The following is an 18,645-nucleotide window of genomic DNA, read 5'->3' on the forward strand; positions in this document are numbered from 1 at the left end:
ATTATAGTAGTTATATTCTTGTATATGGGGCAGTATTATAGTAGTTATATTCTTGTATATAGGGGCAGTATTATAGTAGTTATATTTTTGTAGATAGGGGCAGTATTATATTCGTTATATTCTTGTATATAGGGGGCAGTATTATAGTAGTTATATTCTTATACATAGGGAGCAGTATTATATTCGTTATATTCTTGTATATAGGGGCAGTATTATAGTAGTTATATTCTTGTATATAGGAGCAGTATTATAGTAGTTATATTCTTGTATATAGGAGCAGTATTATAGTAGTTATATTCTTGTATATAGGAGCTGTATTATAGTAGTTATATTCTTGTATGTAGAGGGCAGTATTATAGTAGTTATATTCTTGTATATAGGAGGCAGTGTTCTAGTAGTTATATTCTTGTATATAGGAGCTGTATTATAGTAGTTATATTCTTGTATGTAGGGGGCAGTATTATAGTAGTTATATTCTTGTATGTAGGGGGCAGTATTATAGTAGTTATATTCTTGTATATAGGAGCAGTATTATAGTAGTTATATTTTTGTATATAGGGGACAGTATTATAGTAGTTCTATTCTTGTACATAGGAGGCAGTATTATAGTAGTTATATTCTTGTATATAGGAGCAGTATTATAGTATTTATATTTTTGTACATAGGGGACAGTATTAAAGTAGTTATATTCTTGTATATAGGAGCAATATTATAGTAGTTATATTCTTGTATATAGGGGCAGTATTATAGTAGTTATAGTCTTGTATATATGGGGCAGTATTATAGTAGTTATATTCCTGTATATAGCGGGCAGTATTATAGTAGTTATATTCTTGTATATAGGGGGCAGTATTATAGTAGTTATATTCCTGTATATAGCGGGCAGTATTATAGTAGTTATATTCTTGTATATAGAGGCAGTATTATACTAGTTATATTCTTGTATGTAGAGGGCAGTATTATAGTAGTTATATTCTTGTATATAGGAGGCAGTGTTCTAGTAGTTATATTCTTGTATATAGGAGCTGTATTATAGTAGTTATATTCTTGTATGTAGGGGGCAGTATTATAGTAGTTATATTCTTGTATGTAGGGGGCAGTATTATAGTAGTTATATTCTTGTATATAGGAGCAGTATTATAGTAGTTATATTTTTGTATATAGGGGACAGTATTATAGTAGTTCTATTCTTGTACATAGGAGGCAGTATTATAGTAGTTATATTCTTGTATATAGGAGCAGTATTATAGTATTTATATTTTTGTACATAGGGGACAGTATTAAAGTAGTTATATTCTTGTATATAGGAGCAATATTATAGTAGTTATATTCTTGTATATAGGGGCAGTATTATAGTAGTTATAGTCTTGTATATATGGGGCAGTATTATAGTAGTTATATTCCTGTATATAGCGGGCAGTATTATAGTAGTTATATTCTTGTATATAGGGGGCAGTATTATAGTAGTTATATTCCTGTATATAGCGGGCAGTATTATAGTAGTTATATTCTTGTATATAGAGGCAGTATTATACTAGTTCTATTCTTGTATATATGGGGCAGTATTATAGTAGTTATATTCTTGTATATAGGGGGTAGTATTATAGTAGTTATTTTCTTGTATATAGGAGCAGTATTATAGTAGTTATATTCTTGTATATAGGAGGCAGTATTATAGTAGTTATATTCTTGTATATAGGGACAGTATTATAGTAGTTATATTCTTGTATATAGGGACAGTATTATAGTAGTTATATTCTTGTATATAGGGGGCAGTATTATAGTAGTTATATTCTTGTGCATAGGGGGCAGTATTATAGTAGTTATATTCTTGTATATAGGAGCAGTATTATAGTAGTTATATTCTTGTATATAGGGGGCAGTATTATAGTAGTTATATTCTTGTATATAGGAGGCAGTATTATAGTAGTTATATTCTTGTATATAGGGGCAGTATTATAGTAATTATATTCTTGTATATAGGGGCAGTATAATAGTAGTTATATTCTTGTATATAGGTACAGTATTATAATAGTTATATTCTTGTATATAGGGGCAGTATAATAGTAGTTATATTCTTGTATATAGAGGCAGTATTATTGTAGTTATATTCTTGTATATAGGGGCAGTATAATAGTAGTTATATTCTTGTATATAGGAGGCAGTATTATAGTAGTTATATTCTTGTATATAGGGACAGTATTATAGTAGTTATATTCTTGTATATAGGGACAGTATTATAGTAGTTATATTCTTGTATATAGGGGGCAGTATTATAGTAGTTATATTCTTGTGTATAGGTGCAGTATTATAGTAGTTATATTCTTGTATATAGGGGGCAGTATTATAGTAGTTATATTCTGGTATATAGGGGGCAGTATTATAGTAGTTATATTCCTGTATATAGCGGGCAGTATTATAGTAGTTATATTCTTGTATATAGGGGGCAGTATTATAGTAGTTATATTCCTGTATATAGCGGGCAGTATTATAGTAGTTATATTCTTGTATATAGAGGCAGTATTATACTAGTTATACTCTTGTATATAGGGGGCAGTATTATAGTAGTTATATTCTTGTATATAGGGGGTAGTATTATAGTAGTTATCTTCTTGTATATAGGAGCAGTATTATAGTAGTTATATTCTTGTATATAGGAGGCAGTATTATAGTAGTTATATTCTTGTATATAGGGACAGTATTATAGTAGTTATATTCTTGTATATAGGGACAGTATTATAGTAGTTATATTCTTGTATATAGGGGGCAGTATTATAGTAGTTATATTCTTGTGCATAGGGGGCAGTATTATAGTAGTTATATTCTTGTATATAGGAGCAGTATTATAGTAGTTATATTCTTGTATATAGGGGGCAGTATTATAGTAGTTATATTCTTGTATATAGGAGGCAGTATTATAGTAGTTATATACTTGTATATAGGGGCAGTATTATAGTAATTATATTCTTGTATATAGGGGCAGTATAATAGTAGTTATATTCTTGTATATAGGTACAGTATTATAATAGTTATATTCTTGTATATAGGGGCAGTATAATAGTAGTTATATTCTTGTATATAGAGGCAGTATTATAGTAGTTATATTCTTGTGTATAGGTGCAGTATTATAGTAGTTATATTCTTGTATATAGGGGGCAGTATTATAGTAGTTATATTCTTGTATATAGGGGGCAGTATTATAGTAGTTATATTCTTGTATATAGAAGGCAGTATTATAGTAGTTATATTCTTGCATATAGGGGCAGTATTGTAGTAGTTATATTCTTGTATATAGGGGGCAGTATTATAGTAGTTATATTCTTATACATAGGGAGCAGTATTATATTTGTTATATTCTTGTATATAGGGGCAGTATTATAGTAGTTATATTCTTGTATATAGGAGCAGTATTATAGTAGTTATATTCTTGTATATAGGGGGCAGTATTATAGTAGTTATATTCCTGTATATAGCGGGCAGTATTAGGGCATGACCACACATGGCGGAATTCCTCCGCAACTGTCCGCATCAATGCCGCACAGAATCTGCGTTGCAGATTCTGCAGCGGATCTGCACAAAATGTGCAGAAAATTTATGCGGACTGGCCGCTGCGGACTGCAGGAAAAGTGCTTCTCTTCTCCCTATTCAGTGCAGGATAGAGAGAAGGGACAGCACTTTCCCTAGTGAAAGTCAAAGAAATTCATACTTACCGCCCGTTGTCTTGGTGACGCGTCCCTCTTTCGGCATCCGGCCCGACCTCCCTGGATGACGCTCCAGTCCATGTGACCGCTGCAGCCTGTGCTTGGCCTGTGATTGGCTGCAGCCGTCACTTACACTGAAACGTCATCCTGGGAGGCCGGACTGGAGACAGACGCAGGGAGTTCTCGGTAAGTATGAACTTATATTTTTTTTTACAGATACATGTATATTGAGATCGGTAGTCACTGTCCCGGGTGCAGAAACAGTTACTGCCGATCGCGTAACTCTTTCAGCACCCTGGACAGTGACTATTTACAGACGTCTCCTAGCAACGCTCCCGTCATTACGGGAGCCCCATTGACTTCCTCAGTCTGGCTGTAGACCTAGAAATACATAGGTCCAGCCAGAATGAAGAAATGTCATGGTAGTAAAAACAATACGCTCCGCAGCACACATAAGATCTGCGGACTTCATTGCGGAATTTTGACTCTCCATTGAAGTCAATGGAGAAATTCCGCCATGAGTCCGCAACCAGTCCGCCACTGCTCCGCAACAGACAGAGCATGCTGCGGACACCAAATTCCGCTCCGCAGCCTATGCTCCGCAGCGGAATTGTACGCATCGTGTAAACGAACACTGCTAAATTAAAGTGAAAGTCAATGGAGAAACGGCTCCGCTGCGGATTAACGCTGCGGACTGTCCGCAGCGGAATTTAAGTGAAATTCCGCCATGTGTGAACCCGCCCTTATAGTAGTTATATTCTTGTATATAGAGGCAGTATTATACTAGTTATATTCTTGTATATATGGGGCAGTATTATAGTAGTTATATTCTTGTATATAGGGGGTAGTATTATAGTAGTTATTTTCTTGTATATAGGAGCAGTATTATAGTAGTTATATTCTTGTATATAGGAGGCAGTATTATAGTAGTTATATTCTTGTATATAGGGACAGTATTATAGTAGTTATATTCTTGTATATAGGGACAGTATTATAGTAGTTATATTCTTGTATATAGGGGGCAGTATTATAGTAGTTATATTCTTGTGCATAGGGGGCAGTATTATAGTAGTTATATTCTTGTATATAGGAGCAGTATTAGAGTAGTTATATTCTTGTATATAGGGGGCAGTATTATAGTAGTTATATTCTTGTATATAGGAGGCAGTATTATAGTAGTTATATTCTTGCATATAGGGGCAGTATTATAGTAATTATATTCTTGTATATAGGGGCAGTATAATAGTAGTTATATTCTTGTATATAGGTACAGTATTATAATAGTTATATTCTTGTATATAGGGGCAGTATAATAGTAGTTATATTCTTGTATATAGAGGCAGTATTATTGTAGTTATATTCTTGTATATAGGGGCAGTATAATAGTAGTTATATTCTTGTATATAGGAGGCAGTATTATAGTAGTTATATTCTTGTATATAGGGACAGTATTATAGTAGTTATATTCTTGTATATAGGGACAGTATTATAGTAGTTATATTCTTGTATATAGGGGGCAGTATTATAGTAGTTATATTCTTGTGTATAGGTGCAGTATTATAGTAGTTATATTCTTGTATATAGGGGGCAGTATTATAGTAGTTATATTCTGGTATATAGGGGGCAGTATTATAGTAGTTATATTCCTGTATATAGCGGGCAGTATTATAGTAGTTATATTCTTGTATATAGGGGGCAGTATTATAGTAGTTATATTCCTGTATATAGCGGGCAGTATTATAGTAGTTATATTCTTGTATATAGAGGCAGTATTATACTAGTTATACTCTTGTATATAGGGGGCAGTATTATAGTAGTTATATTCTTGTATATAGGGGGTAGTATTATAGTAGTTATCTTCTTGTATATAGGAGCAGTATTATAGTAGTTATATTCTTGTATATAGGAGGCAGTATTATAGTAGTTATATTCTTGTATATAGGGACAGTATTATAGTAGTTATATTCTTGTATATAGGGACAGTATTATAGTAGTTATATTCTTGTATATAGGGGGCAGTATTAGGGCGGGTTCACACATAGCGGAATTTCACTTAAATTCCGCTGCGGACACTCCGCAGCGTTAATCCGCAGCGGAGCCGTTTCTCCATTGACTTTCACTTTAATTTAGCAGTGTTCGTTTACACGATGCGTACAATTCCGCTGCGGAGCATAGGCTGCGGAGCGGAATTTGGTGTCCGCAGCATGCTCTGTCTGTTGCGGAGCAGTGGCGGACTCATGGCGGAATTTCTCCATTGACTTCAATGGAGAGTCAAAATTCCGCAATGAAGTCCGCAGATCTTATGTGTGCTGCGGAGCGTATTGTTTTTACTACCATGACATTTCTTCATTCTGGCTGGACCTATGTATTTCTAGGTCTACAGCCAGACTGAGGAAGTCAATGGGGCTCCCGTAATGACGGGAGCGTTGCTAGGAGACGTCTGTAAATAGTCACTGTCCAGGGTGCTGAAAGAGTTACGCGATCGGCAGTAACTGTTTCTGCACCCGGGACAGTGACTACCGATCTCAATATACATGTATCTGTAAAAAAACATATAAGTTCATACTTACCGAGAACTCCCTGCGTCTGTCTCCAGTCCGGCCTCCCAGGATGACGTTTCAGTGTAAGTGACGGCTGCAGCGAATCACAGGCCAAGCACAGGCTGCAGCGGTCACATGGACTGGAGCGTCATCCAGGGAGGTCGGGCCGGATGCCGAAAGAGGGACGCGTCACCAAGACAACGGGCGGTAAGTATGAATTTCTTTGACTTTCACTAGGGAAAGTGCTGTCCCTTCTCTCTATCCTGCACTGAATAGGGAGAAGAGAAGCACTTTTCCTGCAGTCCGCAGCGGCCAGTCCGCATCAATTTTCTGCACATTTTGTGCAGATCCGCTGCAGAATCTGCAACGCAGATTCTGTGCGGCATTGATGCGGACAGTTGCGGAGGAATTCCGCCATGTGTGGTCATGCCCTTATAGTAGTTATATTCTTGTGCATAGGGGGCAGTATTATAGTAGTTATATTCTTGTATATAGGAGCAGTATTATAGTAGTTATATTCTTGTATATAGGGGGCAGTATTATAGTAGTTATATTCTTGTATATAGGAGGCAGTATTATAGTAGTTATATACTTGTATATAGGGGCAGTATTATAGTAATTATATTCTTGTATATAGGGGCAGTATAATAGTACGGTAGTTATATTCTTGTATATAGGTACAGTATTATAATAGTTATATTCTTGTATATAGGGGCAGTATAATAGTAGTTATATTCTTGTATATAGAGGCAGTGTTATAGTAGTTATATTCTTGTGTATAGGTGCAGTATTATAGTAGTTATATTCTTGTATATAGGGGGCAGTATTATAGTAGTTATATTCTTGTATATAGGGGGCAGTATTATAGTAGTTATATTCTTGTATATAGAAGGCAGTATTATAGTAGTTATATTCTTGCATATAGGGGCAGTATTGTAGTAGTTATATTCTTGTATATAGGGGGCAGTATTATAGTAGTTATATTCTTATACATAGGGAGCAGTATTATATTTGTTATATTCTTGTATATAGGGGCAGTATTATAGTAGTTATATTCTTGTATATAGGAGCAGTATTATAGTAGTTATATTCTTGTATATAGGAGCAGTATTATAGTAGTTATATTCTTGTATATAGGGGGCAGTATTATAGTAGTTATATTCTTGTATATAGGAGGCAGTGTTATAGTAGTTATATTCTTGTATATAGGAGCTGTATTATAGTAGTTATATTCTTGTATGTAGAGGGCAGTATTATAGTAGTTGTATTCTTGTACATAGGAGGCAGTATTATAGTAGTTATATTCTTGTATATAGGAGCAGTATTATAGTATTTATATTTTTGTACATAGGGGACAGTATTATAGTAGTTATATTCTTGTATATAGGAGCAGTATTATAGTAGTTATATTCTTGTATATAGGGGCAGTAGTATAGTAGTTATATTCTTGTATATAGAGGCAGTATTATAGTAATTATATTCTTGTATATAGGAGGCAGTATTATAGTAGTTATATTCTTGTATATAGGGGCAGTATTATAGTAGGTATATTCTTGTATATAGGGGCAGTATTATAGTAGGTATATTCTTGTATATAGGGGCAGTATTATTGTAGTTATATTCTTGTATATAGGGGGCAGAATTATTGTAGTTATATTATTATATATAGGGGCAGTATTATAGTAGGTATATTCTTGTATATAGGAGCAGTATTATAGTAGGTATATTCTTGTATATAGGGGGCAGTATTATAGTAGTTATATTCTTGTATATAGGAGCAGTATTATAGTAGTTATATTCTTGAATATAGGAGGCAGTATTATAGTAGTTATATTCTTGTATATAGGAGGCAGTATTATAGTAGTTATATTCTTGTATATAGGGGGCAGTATTATTGTAGTTATATTCGTGTATATAGGGGGCAGTATTATTGTAGTTATATTCTTGTATATAGGGGGCAGTATTATTGTAGTTATATTCTTATATATAGGGGGCAGTATTATTGTAGTTATATTCTTATATATAGGGGCAGTATTATAGTAGGTATATTCTTGTACATAGGGGGCAGTATTATAGTAGTTATATTCTTGTATACAGGGGCAGTATTATAGTAGTTATATTCTTGTATATAGGGGCAGTATTATAGTAGTTATATTCTTGTATATAGGGGGCAGTATTATTGTAGTTATATTCGTGTATATAGGGGCAGTATTATAGTAGTTATATTCTTGTATATATGGGCAGTATTGTAGTAGTTATATTCTTGTATATAGGAGGCAGTATTATAGTAGTTTTATTCTTGTATATAGGGGGCAGTATTATAGTAGTTATATTCGTGTGTGTATATAGGGGGCAGTATTATTGTAGTTATATTCTTGTATATAGGGGGCAGTATTATTGTAGTTATATTCTTGTATATAGGGGGCAGTATTATTGTAGTTATATTCTTATATATAGGGGGCAGTATTATTGTAGTTATATTCTTATATATAGGGGCAGTATTATAGTAGGTATATTATTGTACATAGGGGGCAGTATTATAGTAGTTATATTCTTGTATATAGGGGCAGTATTATAGTAGTTATATTCTTGTATATAGGGGCAGTATTATAGTAGTTATATTCTTGTATATAGGGGGCAGTATTATTGTAGTTATATTCGTGTGTGTGTATATAGGGGCAGTATTATAGTAGTTATATTCTTGTATATAGGGGCAGTATTGTAGTAGTTATATTCTTGTATATAGGAGGCAGTATTATAGTAGTTTTATTCTTGTATATAGGGGGCAGTATTATAGTAGTTATATTCTTGTATATAGGGAGCAGTATTATAGTAGTTATATTCTTGTATATAGGGGGCAGTATTATAGTAGTTATATTCTTGTATATAGGGGGCAGTATTATAGTAGTTATATTCTTGTATATAGGAGCAGTATTATAGCAGTTATATTCTTGTATATAGGGGAAGTATTATGGTAGTTATATTCTTATATATAGGGGGCAGTATTATTGTATTTATATTCTTATATATAGGGGCAGTATTATAGTAGGTATATTCTTGTACATAGAGGGCAGTATTATAGTAGTTATATTCTTGTATGTAGGGGCAGCATTATAGTAGTTATATTCTTGTATATAGGGGCAGTATTATAGTAGTTATATTCTTGTATATAGGGGGCAGTATTATAGTAGTTATATTCTTGTATATAGGGGGTAGTATTATAGTAGTTATCTTCTTGTATATAGGAGCAGTATTATAGTAGTTATATTCTTGTATATAGGAGGCAGTATTATAGTAGTTATATTCTTGTATATAGGAGGCAGTATTATAGTAGTTATATTCTTGTATATAGGGGCAGTATTATAGTAATTATATTCTTGTATATAGGGGCAGTATAATAGTAGTTATATTCTTGTGTATAGGTGCAGTATTATAGTAGTTATATTCTTGTATATAGGGGGCAGTATTATAGTAGTTATATTCTTGTATATAGGGGGCAGTATTATAGTAGTTATATTCTTGTATATAGAAGGCAGTATTATAGTAGTTATATTCTTGCATATAGGGGCAGTATTGTAGTAGTTATATTCTTGTATATAGGGGGCAGTATTATAGTAGTTATATTCTTATACATAGGGAGCAGTATTATATTCGTTATATTCTTGTATATAGGGGCAGTATTACAGTAGTTATATTCTTGTATATAGGAGCAGTATTATAGTAGTTATATTCTTGTATATAGGAGCAGTATTATAGTAGTTATATTCTTGTATATAGGAGGCAGTGTTATAGTAGTTATATTCTTGTATATAGGAGCTGTATTATAGTAGTTATATTCTTGTATGTAGAGGGCAGTATTATAGTAGTTGTATTCTTGTACATAGGAGGCAGTATTATAGTAGTTATATTCTTGTATATAGGAGCAGTATTATAGTATTTATATTTTTGTACATAGGGGACAGTATTATAGTAGTTATATTCTTGTATATAGGAGCAGTATTATAGTAGTTATATTCTTGTATATAGGGGCAGTATTATAGTAGTTATATTCTTGTATATAGAGGCAGTATTATAGTAATTATATTCTTGTATATAGGAGGCAGTATTATAGTAGTTATATTCTTGTATATAGGGGCAGTATTATAGTAGGTATATTCTTGTATATAGGGGCAGTATTATAGTAGGTATATTCTTGTATATAGGGGCAGTATTATTGTAGTTATATTCTTGTATATAGGGGGCATAATTATTGCAGTTATATTATTATATATAGGGGCAGTATTATAGTAGGTATATTCTTGTATATAGGGGCAGTATTGTAGTAGTTATATTCTTGTATATAGGAGGCAGTATTATAGTAGTTTTATTCTTGTATATAGGGGGCAGTATTATAGTAGTTATATTCTTGTATATAGGGAGCAGTATTATAGTAGTTATATTCTTGTACATAGGGGGCAGTATTATAGTAGTTATATTCTTGTATATAGGGGGCAGTATTATAGTAGTTATATTCTTGTATATAGGAGCAGTATTATAGCAGTTATATTCTTGTATATAGGGGAAGTATTATGGTAGTTATATTCTTATATATAGGGGGCAGTATTATTGTATTTATATTCTTATATATAGGGGCAGTATTATAGTAGGTATATTCTTGTACATAGAGGGCAGTATTATAGTAGTTATATTCTTGTATGTAGGGGCAGCATTATAGTAGTTATATTCTTGTATATAGGGGCAGTATTATAGTAGTTATATTCTTGTATATAGGGGGCAGTATTATAGTAGTTATATTCTTGTATATAGGGGGTAGTATTATAGTAGTTATCATCTTGTATATAGGAGCAGTATTATAGTAGTTATATTCTTGTATATAGGAGGCAGTATTATAGTAGTTATATTCTTGTATATAGGGACAGTATTATAGTAGTTATATTCTTGTATATAGGGACAGTATTATAGTAGTTATATTCTTGTATATAGGGGGCAGTATTATAGTAGTTATATTCTTGTGCATAGGGGGCAGTATTATAGTAGTTATATTCTTGTATATAGGAGCAGTATTATAGTAGTTATATTCTTGTATATAGGAGGCAGTATTATAGTAGTTATATTCTTGTATATAGGGTCAGTATTATAGTAATTATATTCTTGTATATAGGGGCAGTATAATAGTAGTTATATTCTTGTATATAGGTACAGTATTATAATAGTTATATTCTTGTATATAGGGGCAGTATAATAGTAGTTATATTCTTGTATATAGAGGCAGTATTATAGTAGTTATATTCTTGTATATAGGGAGCAGTATTATAGTAGTTATATTCTTGTATATAAGGGCAGTATTATAGTAGTTATATTCTTGTATATAGGTGCAGTATTATAGTAGTTATATTCTTGTATATAGGGGGCAGTATTATAGTAGTTATATTCTTGTATATAGGGGGCAGTATTATAGTAGTTATATTCTTGTATATAGAAGGCAGTATTATAGTAGTTATATTCTTGCATATAGGGGCAGTATTGTAGTAGTTATATTCTTGTATATAGGGGGCAGTATTATAGTAGTTATATTCTTATACATAGGGAGCAGTATTATATTCGTTATATTCTTGTATATAGGGGCAGTATTATAGTAGTTATATTCTTGTATATAGGAGCAGTATTATAGTAGTTATATTCTTGTATATAGGAGCAGTATTATAGTAGTTATATTCTTGTATATAGGGGGCAGTATTATAGTAGTTATATTCTTGTATATAGGGGGCAGTATTATAGTAGTTATATTCTTGTATATAGGAGGCAGTGTTATAGTAGTTATATTCTTGTATATAGGAGCTGTATTATAGTAGTTATATTCTTGTATGTAGAGGGCAGTATTATAGTAGTTGTATTCTTGTACATAGGAGGCAGTATTATAGTAGTTATATTCTTGTATATAGGAGCAGTATTATAGTATTTATATTTTTGTACATAGGGGACAGTATTATAGTAGTTATATTCTTGTATATAGGAGCAGTATTATAGTAGTTATATTCTTGTATATAGGGGCAGTATTATAGTAGTTATATTCTTGTATATAGAGGCAGTATTATAGTAATTATATTCTTGTATATAGGAGGCAGTATTATAGTAGTTATATTCTTGTATATAGGGGCAGTATTATAGTAGGTATATTCTTGTATATAGGGGCAGTATTATAGTAGGTATATTCTTGTATATAGGGGCAGTATTATTGTAGTTATATTCTTGTATATAGGGGGCAGAATTATTGTAGTTATATTATTATATATAGGGGCAGTATTATAGTAGGTATATTCTTGTATATAGGGGCAGTATTATAGTAGGTATATTCTTGTATATAGGGGGCAGTATTATAGTAGTTATATTCTTGTATATAGGAGCAGTATTATAGTAGTTATATTCTTGAATATAGGAGGCAGTATTATAGTAGTTATATTCTTGTATATAGGAGGCAGTATTATAGTAGTTATATTCTTGTATATAGGGGGCAGTATTATTGTAGTTATATTCGTGTATATAGGGGGCAGTATTATTGTAGTTATATTCTTGTATATAGGGGGCAGTATTATTGTAGTTATATTCTTATATATAGGGGGCAGTATTATTGTAGTTATATTCTTATATATAGGGGCAGTATTATAGTAGGTATATTCTTGTACATAGGGGGCAGTATTATAGTAGTTATATTCTTGTATACAGGGGCAGTATTATAGTAGTTATATTCTTGTATATAGGGGCAGTATTATAGTAGTTATATTCTTGTATATAGGGGGCAGTATTATTGTAGTTATATTCGTGTATATAGGGGCAGTATTATAGTAGTTATATTCTTGTATATAGGGGCAGTATTGTAGTAGTTATATTCTTGTATATAGGAGGCAGTATTATAGTAGTTTTATTCTTGTATATAGGGGGCAGTATTATAGTAGTTATATTCGTGTATATAGGGGGCAGTATTATTGTAGTTATATTCTTGTATATAGGGGGCAGTATTATTGTAGTTATATTCTTGTATATAGGGGGCAGTATTATTGTAGTTATATTCTTATATATAGGGGGCAGTATTATTGTAGTTATATTCTTATATATAGGGGCAGTATTATAGTAGGTATATTCTTGTACATAGGGGGCAGTATTATAGTAGTTATATTCTTGTATATAGGGGGCAGTATTATTGTAGTTATATTCGTGTGTGTATATAGGGGCAGTATTATAGTAGTTATATTCTTGTATATAGGGGCAGTATTGTAGTAGTTATATTCTTGTATATAGGAGGCAGTATTATAGTAGTTTTATTCTTGTATATAGGGGGCAGTATTATAGTAGTTATATTCTTGTATATAGGGAGCAGTATTATAGTAGTTATATTCTTGTATATAGGGGGCAGTATTATAGTAGTTATATTCTTGTATATAGGGGGCAGTATTATAGTAGTTATATTCTTGTATATAGGCGCAGTATTATAGCAGTTATATTCTTGTATATAGGGGAAGTATTATGGTAGTTATATTCTTATATATAGGGGGCAGTATTATTGTATTTATATTCTTATATATAGGGGCAGTATTATAGTAGGTATATTCTTGTACATAGAGGGCAGTATTATAGTAGTTATATTCTTGTATGTAGGGGCAGCATTATAGTAATTATATTCTTGTATATAGGGGCAGTATTATAGTAGTTATATTCTTGTATATAGGGGGCAGTATTATTGTAGTTATATTCGTGTATATAGGGGCAGTATTATAGTAGTTATATTCTTGTATATAGGGGAAGTATTGTAGTAGTTATATTCTTGTATATAGGAGGCAGTATTAGAGTAGTTTTATTCTTAGATATAGGGGGCAGTATTATAGTAGTTATATTCTTGTATATAGGGGGCAGTATTATAGTAGTTATATTCTTGTATATAGGGGGCAGTATTATAGTAGTTATATTCTTGTATATAGGAGCAGTATTATAGCAGTTATATTCTTGTATATAGGGGAAGTATTATGGTAGTTATATTCTTGTATATAGGAGCAGTATTATAGCAGTTATATTCTTGTATATAGGGGAAGTATTATGGTAGTTATATTCTTGTATATAGGGGGCAGTATTATAGTAGTTCTATTCTTGTATATAGGGGCAGTATTATAGTAGTTCTATTCTTGTATATAGGGGCAGTATTATAGTAGTTATATTCTTGTATATAGGGGGCAGTATTATTGTAGTTCTATTCTTGTATATAGGGGCAGTATTATAGTAGTTATATTCTTGTATATAGGGGGCAGTATTATTGTAGTTATATTCGTGTATATAGGGGCAGTATTATAGTAGGTATATTGTATATAGGGGCAGTATTATAGTAGGTATATTCTTGTATATAGGGGCAGTATTATTGTAGTTATATTCTTTTATATAGGGGCAGTATTATAGTAGGTATATTCTTGTATATAGGAGGCAGTATTATAGTAGTTATATTCTTGTATATAGGAGGCAGTATTATAGTAGTTATATTCTTGTACATAGGGGGCAGTATTATAGTATTTATATTCTTGTATATAGGGGGCAGTATTATAGTAGTTATATTCTTGTATATAGAGGGCAGTATTATAGTAGGTATATTCTTGTATATAGGGGCAGTATTATAGTAGGTATATTCTTGTATATAGGGGCAGTATTATAGTAGTTATATTCTGGTATATAGGGGGCAGTATTATAGTAGTTATATTCTTGTATATAGGAGCAGTATTATAGTAGTTATATTCTTGTATATAGGGGCAGTATTATAGTAGTTATATTCTTATATATAGGGGCAGTATTATAGTAGTTATATTCTTGTTCATAGGGGGCAGTATTATAGTAGTTATATTCTTGTATATAGGAGCAGTATTATAGTAGTTATATTCTTGTACATAGGGGGCAGTATTATAATACCTTCTCGGGGATACTGTCCTTATCTAGATTGACCAGTTTTTTGAGGAATCCCGAGTCTCCAAGGAGTAGTTTGACTGTAGGCCAGTCAGGCTTCTGCTGCAGCAATACGCACACTGCATTCATGACCGTCAGCACCAAGAATGGCGGGTGAGTGTATACTCTGCAAAAGAAAAACATTCTTCACTGCTCAGATAGTGTAAATGCTCCATGGGATGCAGCAGAAGGGCAAGAGATGATGATGATAATAATGTTTTATCTTTATATAAATCACTTATCAGTCTCCATTTTTCCTTTATGCAGTTTTTGATGCAGTTTTTTCAGCCAAACAAAGGAGTCATATATCAGACTTTTCTTTATACATCTCCTTATTTTTTGCATCCATTCCTGGCTTTGGCTCAAGAAATTGCATCAAAAACTGCATAAAAATCTTCATGTGTGATTCCTTTTATTGATGAATGCCCCTTCCACATGCGTACGGTTATGAGTGTCAATGTAAAAGAAAGAAATATCAAATTCACAGCCATTCAAGTCACACAGAGTATATGGAGCATATCATATGACATGATGACCTGCAGCCAGCCGGAGGAGCATTTAATTAAGCGTCGGGTCTTGGAGTCAGAGTCTGCTCTTTGGAGCAATAGTGTGCAAACTGAACAAAACTGGCCCGTGTGAATAAACCCTTAAACTACATGAAAATTGGGACAGCAGCATCAGGCTCAGGCACCCCCATTTACAGCTCTTGCAACTCTGGTCCTGATGCACATAGAAAGCAGGCATGGATTCCAAGCTGTGCTACATAAGATCCAAATTTAAATAGCAATTCTGTGCGGATTTATTACATAATATATCTTTATGGTGGTGCTCTGCTCTTCTGACTTGATAAATGACATAATTCTGGCTGCCTGCAGTCACCACTAGGGGGAGCTCACTACATATGGATTTATATAGATATTATAAGCTATATAAATCTTTACAGTTAGCTCCCCTAGTGGACGCTGCAGGTAGCTGTTCTGACGATGTCATGACCAGTAGGAGAAGCAGTTCAGTTATTCTTTCAGTTAAAGTGAATCTGCCACTAGGGCAGATCCCTTGTCATTGACCAAACCAAAATGGCTGACATCGGTTATTCTTGTTCTGAACTTTTACATTTGTTGTTCTTACTTTACTTCTGAAATGTCCGCTTTATCCAAAGAATCGAGGGCAGACACGGCGTCCTCCAGGGCGGGTAGAACGTCAGTCAGCTCCTGCTGGGATTGCTGCAGGGACAGAAACAAGGCTCAACACCCAATAATAAGTGATGTTTCCTCCACTACATGAAAGCTCAAAGGGGCAAATTTATTAATATTGTCTTAAATGGACACTAACTTTTCAAATATCTATGCTAATCTAATAGTATATCTAGATAGAAAAAGAGAAGCACCTCCAGCTCACCTTGATATGCAGATGTAGTTCTAGGGAAGTTCATGCACGGATCCTTGTGTCGGCACACATTGGACAAGACCAGAGAAATTGGGTTGAATCCAGCACGGACAGTTAATTAAAATGGAAGAAATAATTCCAAGTTTAATTGGCCAGTATGTTTGGCAGGTTAAAATCATGATTAAGGACGCTTGGAGCGTCTGAAACGCGTAGGCTTTCTATCTACCACTACCACAATTTTTTCCCCACAACATCAGGATGCCACACCGTGCTCCTTATTCCTGATTTTAACCTGCCAAACATACTGGCCAATTAAACTTGGAATTATTTCTTCCATTTTAATTAACTGTCCGTGCTGGATTCAACCCAATTTCTCTGGTCTAATAGTATATCTGATATAGAACAACTATGTATTTTACTTATTGTTAAAATGTAGTTGCTTTATCCATGCAAATTCTCAGTTACAGAGCAGAAGAGACGGACTTCAGAATATGGGAATGTGTATATTTACTGTCTGCCCATAGCAGTCTATGGAGAGGGGAGGGGGAGCAAGAGCAGGAAGCTGGAGAAGAAAGACACACAGTTACATAATGCTCATATAAGTCTTTGAAGACTGGAGGGGGGAGAAGTGAACAGGATCCGAGAGAGACATAGACACGCTGTCCATAGAAGTCTATGGAGAAGGGGCATAGAAGAGATAGACACACTGCCCATACAAGTCTATGAAGGGGGAGCAAGAGGAGGGAGCAGAAGCAGAGAGAGAGAGACAGACACACACACACACACACACACACACACACTGCTCATAGGTGTTTATGTAGAAGGGGGAGGAGGGAGCAGAAAGAGACACACAGACGCTGCCCATAGAATTCTATAGAGAGGAGGGGGAGCAGGAACAGAGAGAGGAAACACGAACACGCTGCTCATAGAAGTCTATGGTGAGGGGAGGAGAGAGCAGAAAGAGATACACACACAAGTAAAGACGTGCTGCAGCTTCTGGTAATATTTCTATGTCACCCCAGTGCTGGATTCTCAGCTACACTGCTCAGTACTGCTGTATAATCTCCACCATGCTGCTGCTGCTTCTATATATATATGTGATAGAGAGATAGAGATTGGAGAGCAGGATTCTCCTCTTCTATGTTTGCAATGTGTAGAAGACTTGATAGCAGTCCTATGACGGAGCAGAACAATAGAAAGGACAGACTCAGATGTGAACAGAGCTTTAGTTTTCAATCACAAGCAGCAAACAGAGATCTTAAAAATGAGGAAGAAATCAGGGTCAGTACAAGATATGTAATGTATGTAAACAGTGAGTCTTCTTGTGTAGAATAATCCTTATATAAATGTGTCCCCACACCACATATTCAGTACAGGAGCAAAGTTCAGTTTCACTGAAATCCTGGTTAATTTGTTTTTATAGCTGGAGGTAAATGATTCCAAAGTAAAAGGAAAACAATCACCTCGGCGTATTCCTGTACAATCCTCGTCTCCTGCACCATCACCTCCTCTTCTCGCTGTACAATGGCTCGAACCTGCTCCACCACCACAGAGTCCTTGTGTAGTTTTATCATTAATTCTTCTATCTCCTAAAAGAGACAGAACAAATAGGAGATGTTTATGATGACTGATAGACGATCTATCGATCTAATATCTCTCTATATCTATCTATCTATCTATCTATCTATCTATCTATCTAATATCTATCCATCTATCTATCTATCTATCTATCTATCTATCTATCTATCTATCTATCATCTATCTATCTATCTATCTATCTATCTATCTATCTATCATCTATCTATCATCTATCTATCTATCTATCTATCTATCTATCTATCTATCTATCTATCTATCTATCTATCTATCTATCTATCTATCTATCTATCTATCTCTCTCATATCTATCTATCTCATATCTATCTCTCTCATATCTATCTATCTATCTATCTATCTATCTATCTATCTATCTATCTATCTATCTATCTATCTATCTATCTATCTATCTATCTATCCCTACACATAATAATATATATACACTGT

General features: G+C 33.3%; 1 protein-coding gene across 3 annotated transcripts in view; it reads right to left on the reverse strand.

Moving 5' to 3' along the window:
* DNAH14 (dynein axonemal heavy chain 14) overlaps positions 1 to 18,645 on the reverse strand; it is a 215,191-nt gene that overhangs the window by 45,819 nt on the left and 150,727 nt on the right. For all 3 annotated transcript variants that reach the window (XM_075863387.1, XM_075863386.1, XM_075863388.1), the window contains exons 60-62: positions 18,067 to 18,192; positions 16,346 to 16,440; positions 15,185 to 15,344 (exon numbers count right to left, since the gene is read on the reverse strand). In XM_075863387.1, coding sequence (XP_075719502.1) covers positions 15,185 to 15,344; positions 16,346 to 16,440; positions 18,067 to 18,192 — 381 coding nt within the window. The remainder of the gene's footprint in view (positions 1 to 15,184; positions 15,345 to 16,345; positions 16,441 to 18,066; positions 18,193 to 18,645) is intronic.

The sequence above is a fragment of the Rhinoderma darwinii genome, chromosome 4 (genome assembly GCF_050947455.1).
Source record: "Rhinoderma darwinii isolate aRhiDar2 chromosome 4, aRhiDar2.hap1, whole genome shotgun sequence".
Classification (NCBI taxonomy): Eukaryota; Metazoa; Chordata; class Amphibia; order Anura; family Rhinodermatidae; genus Rhinoderma; species Rhinoderma darwinii.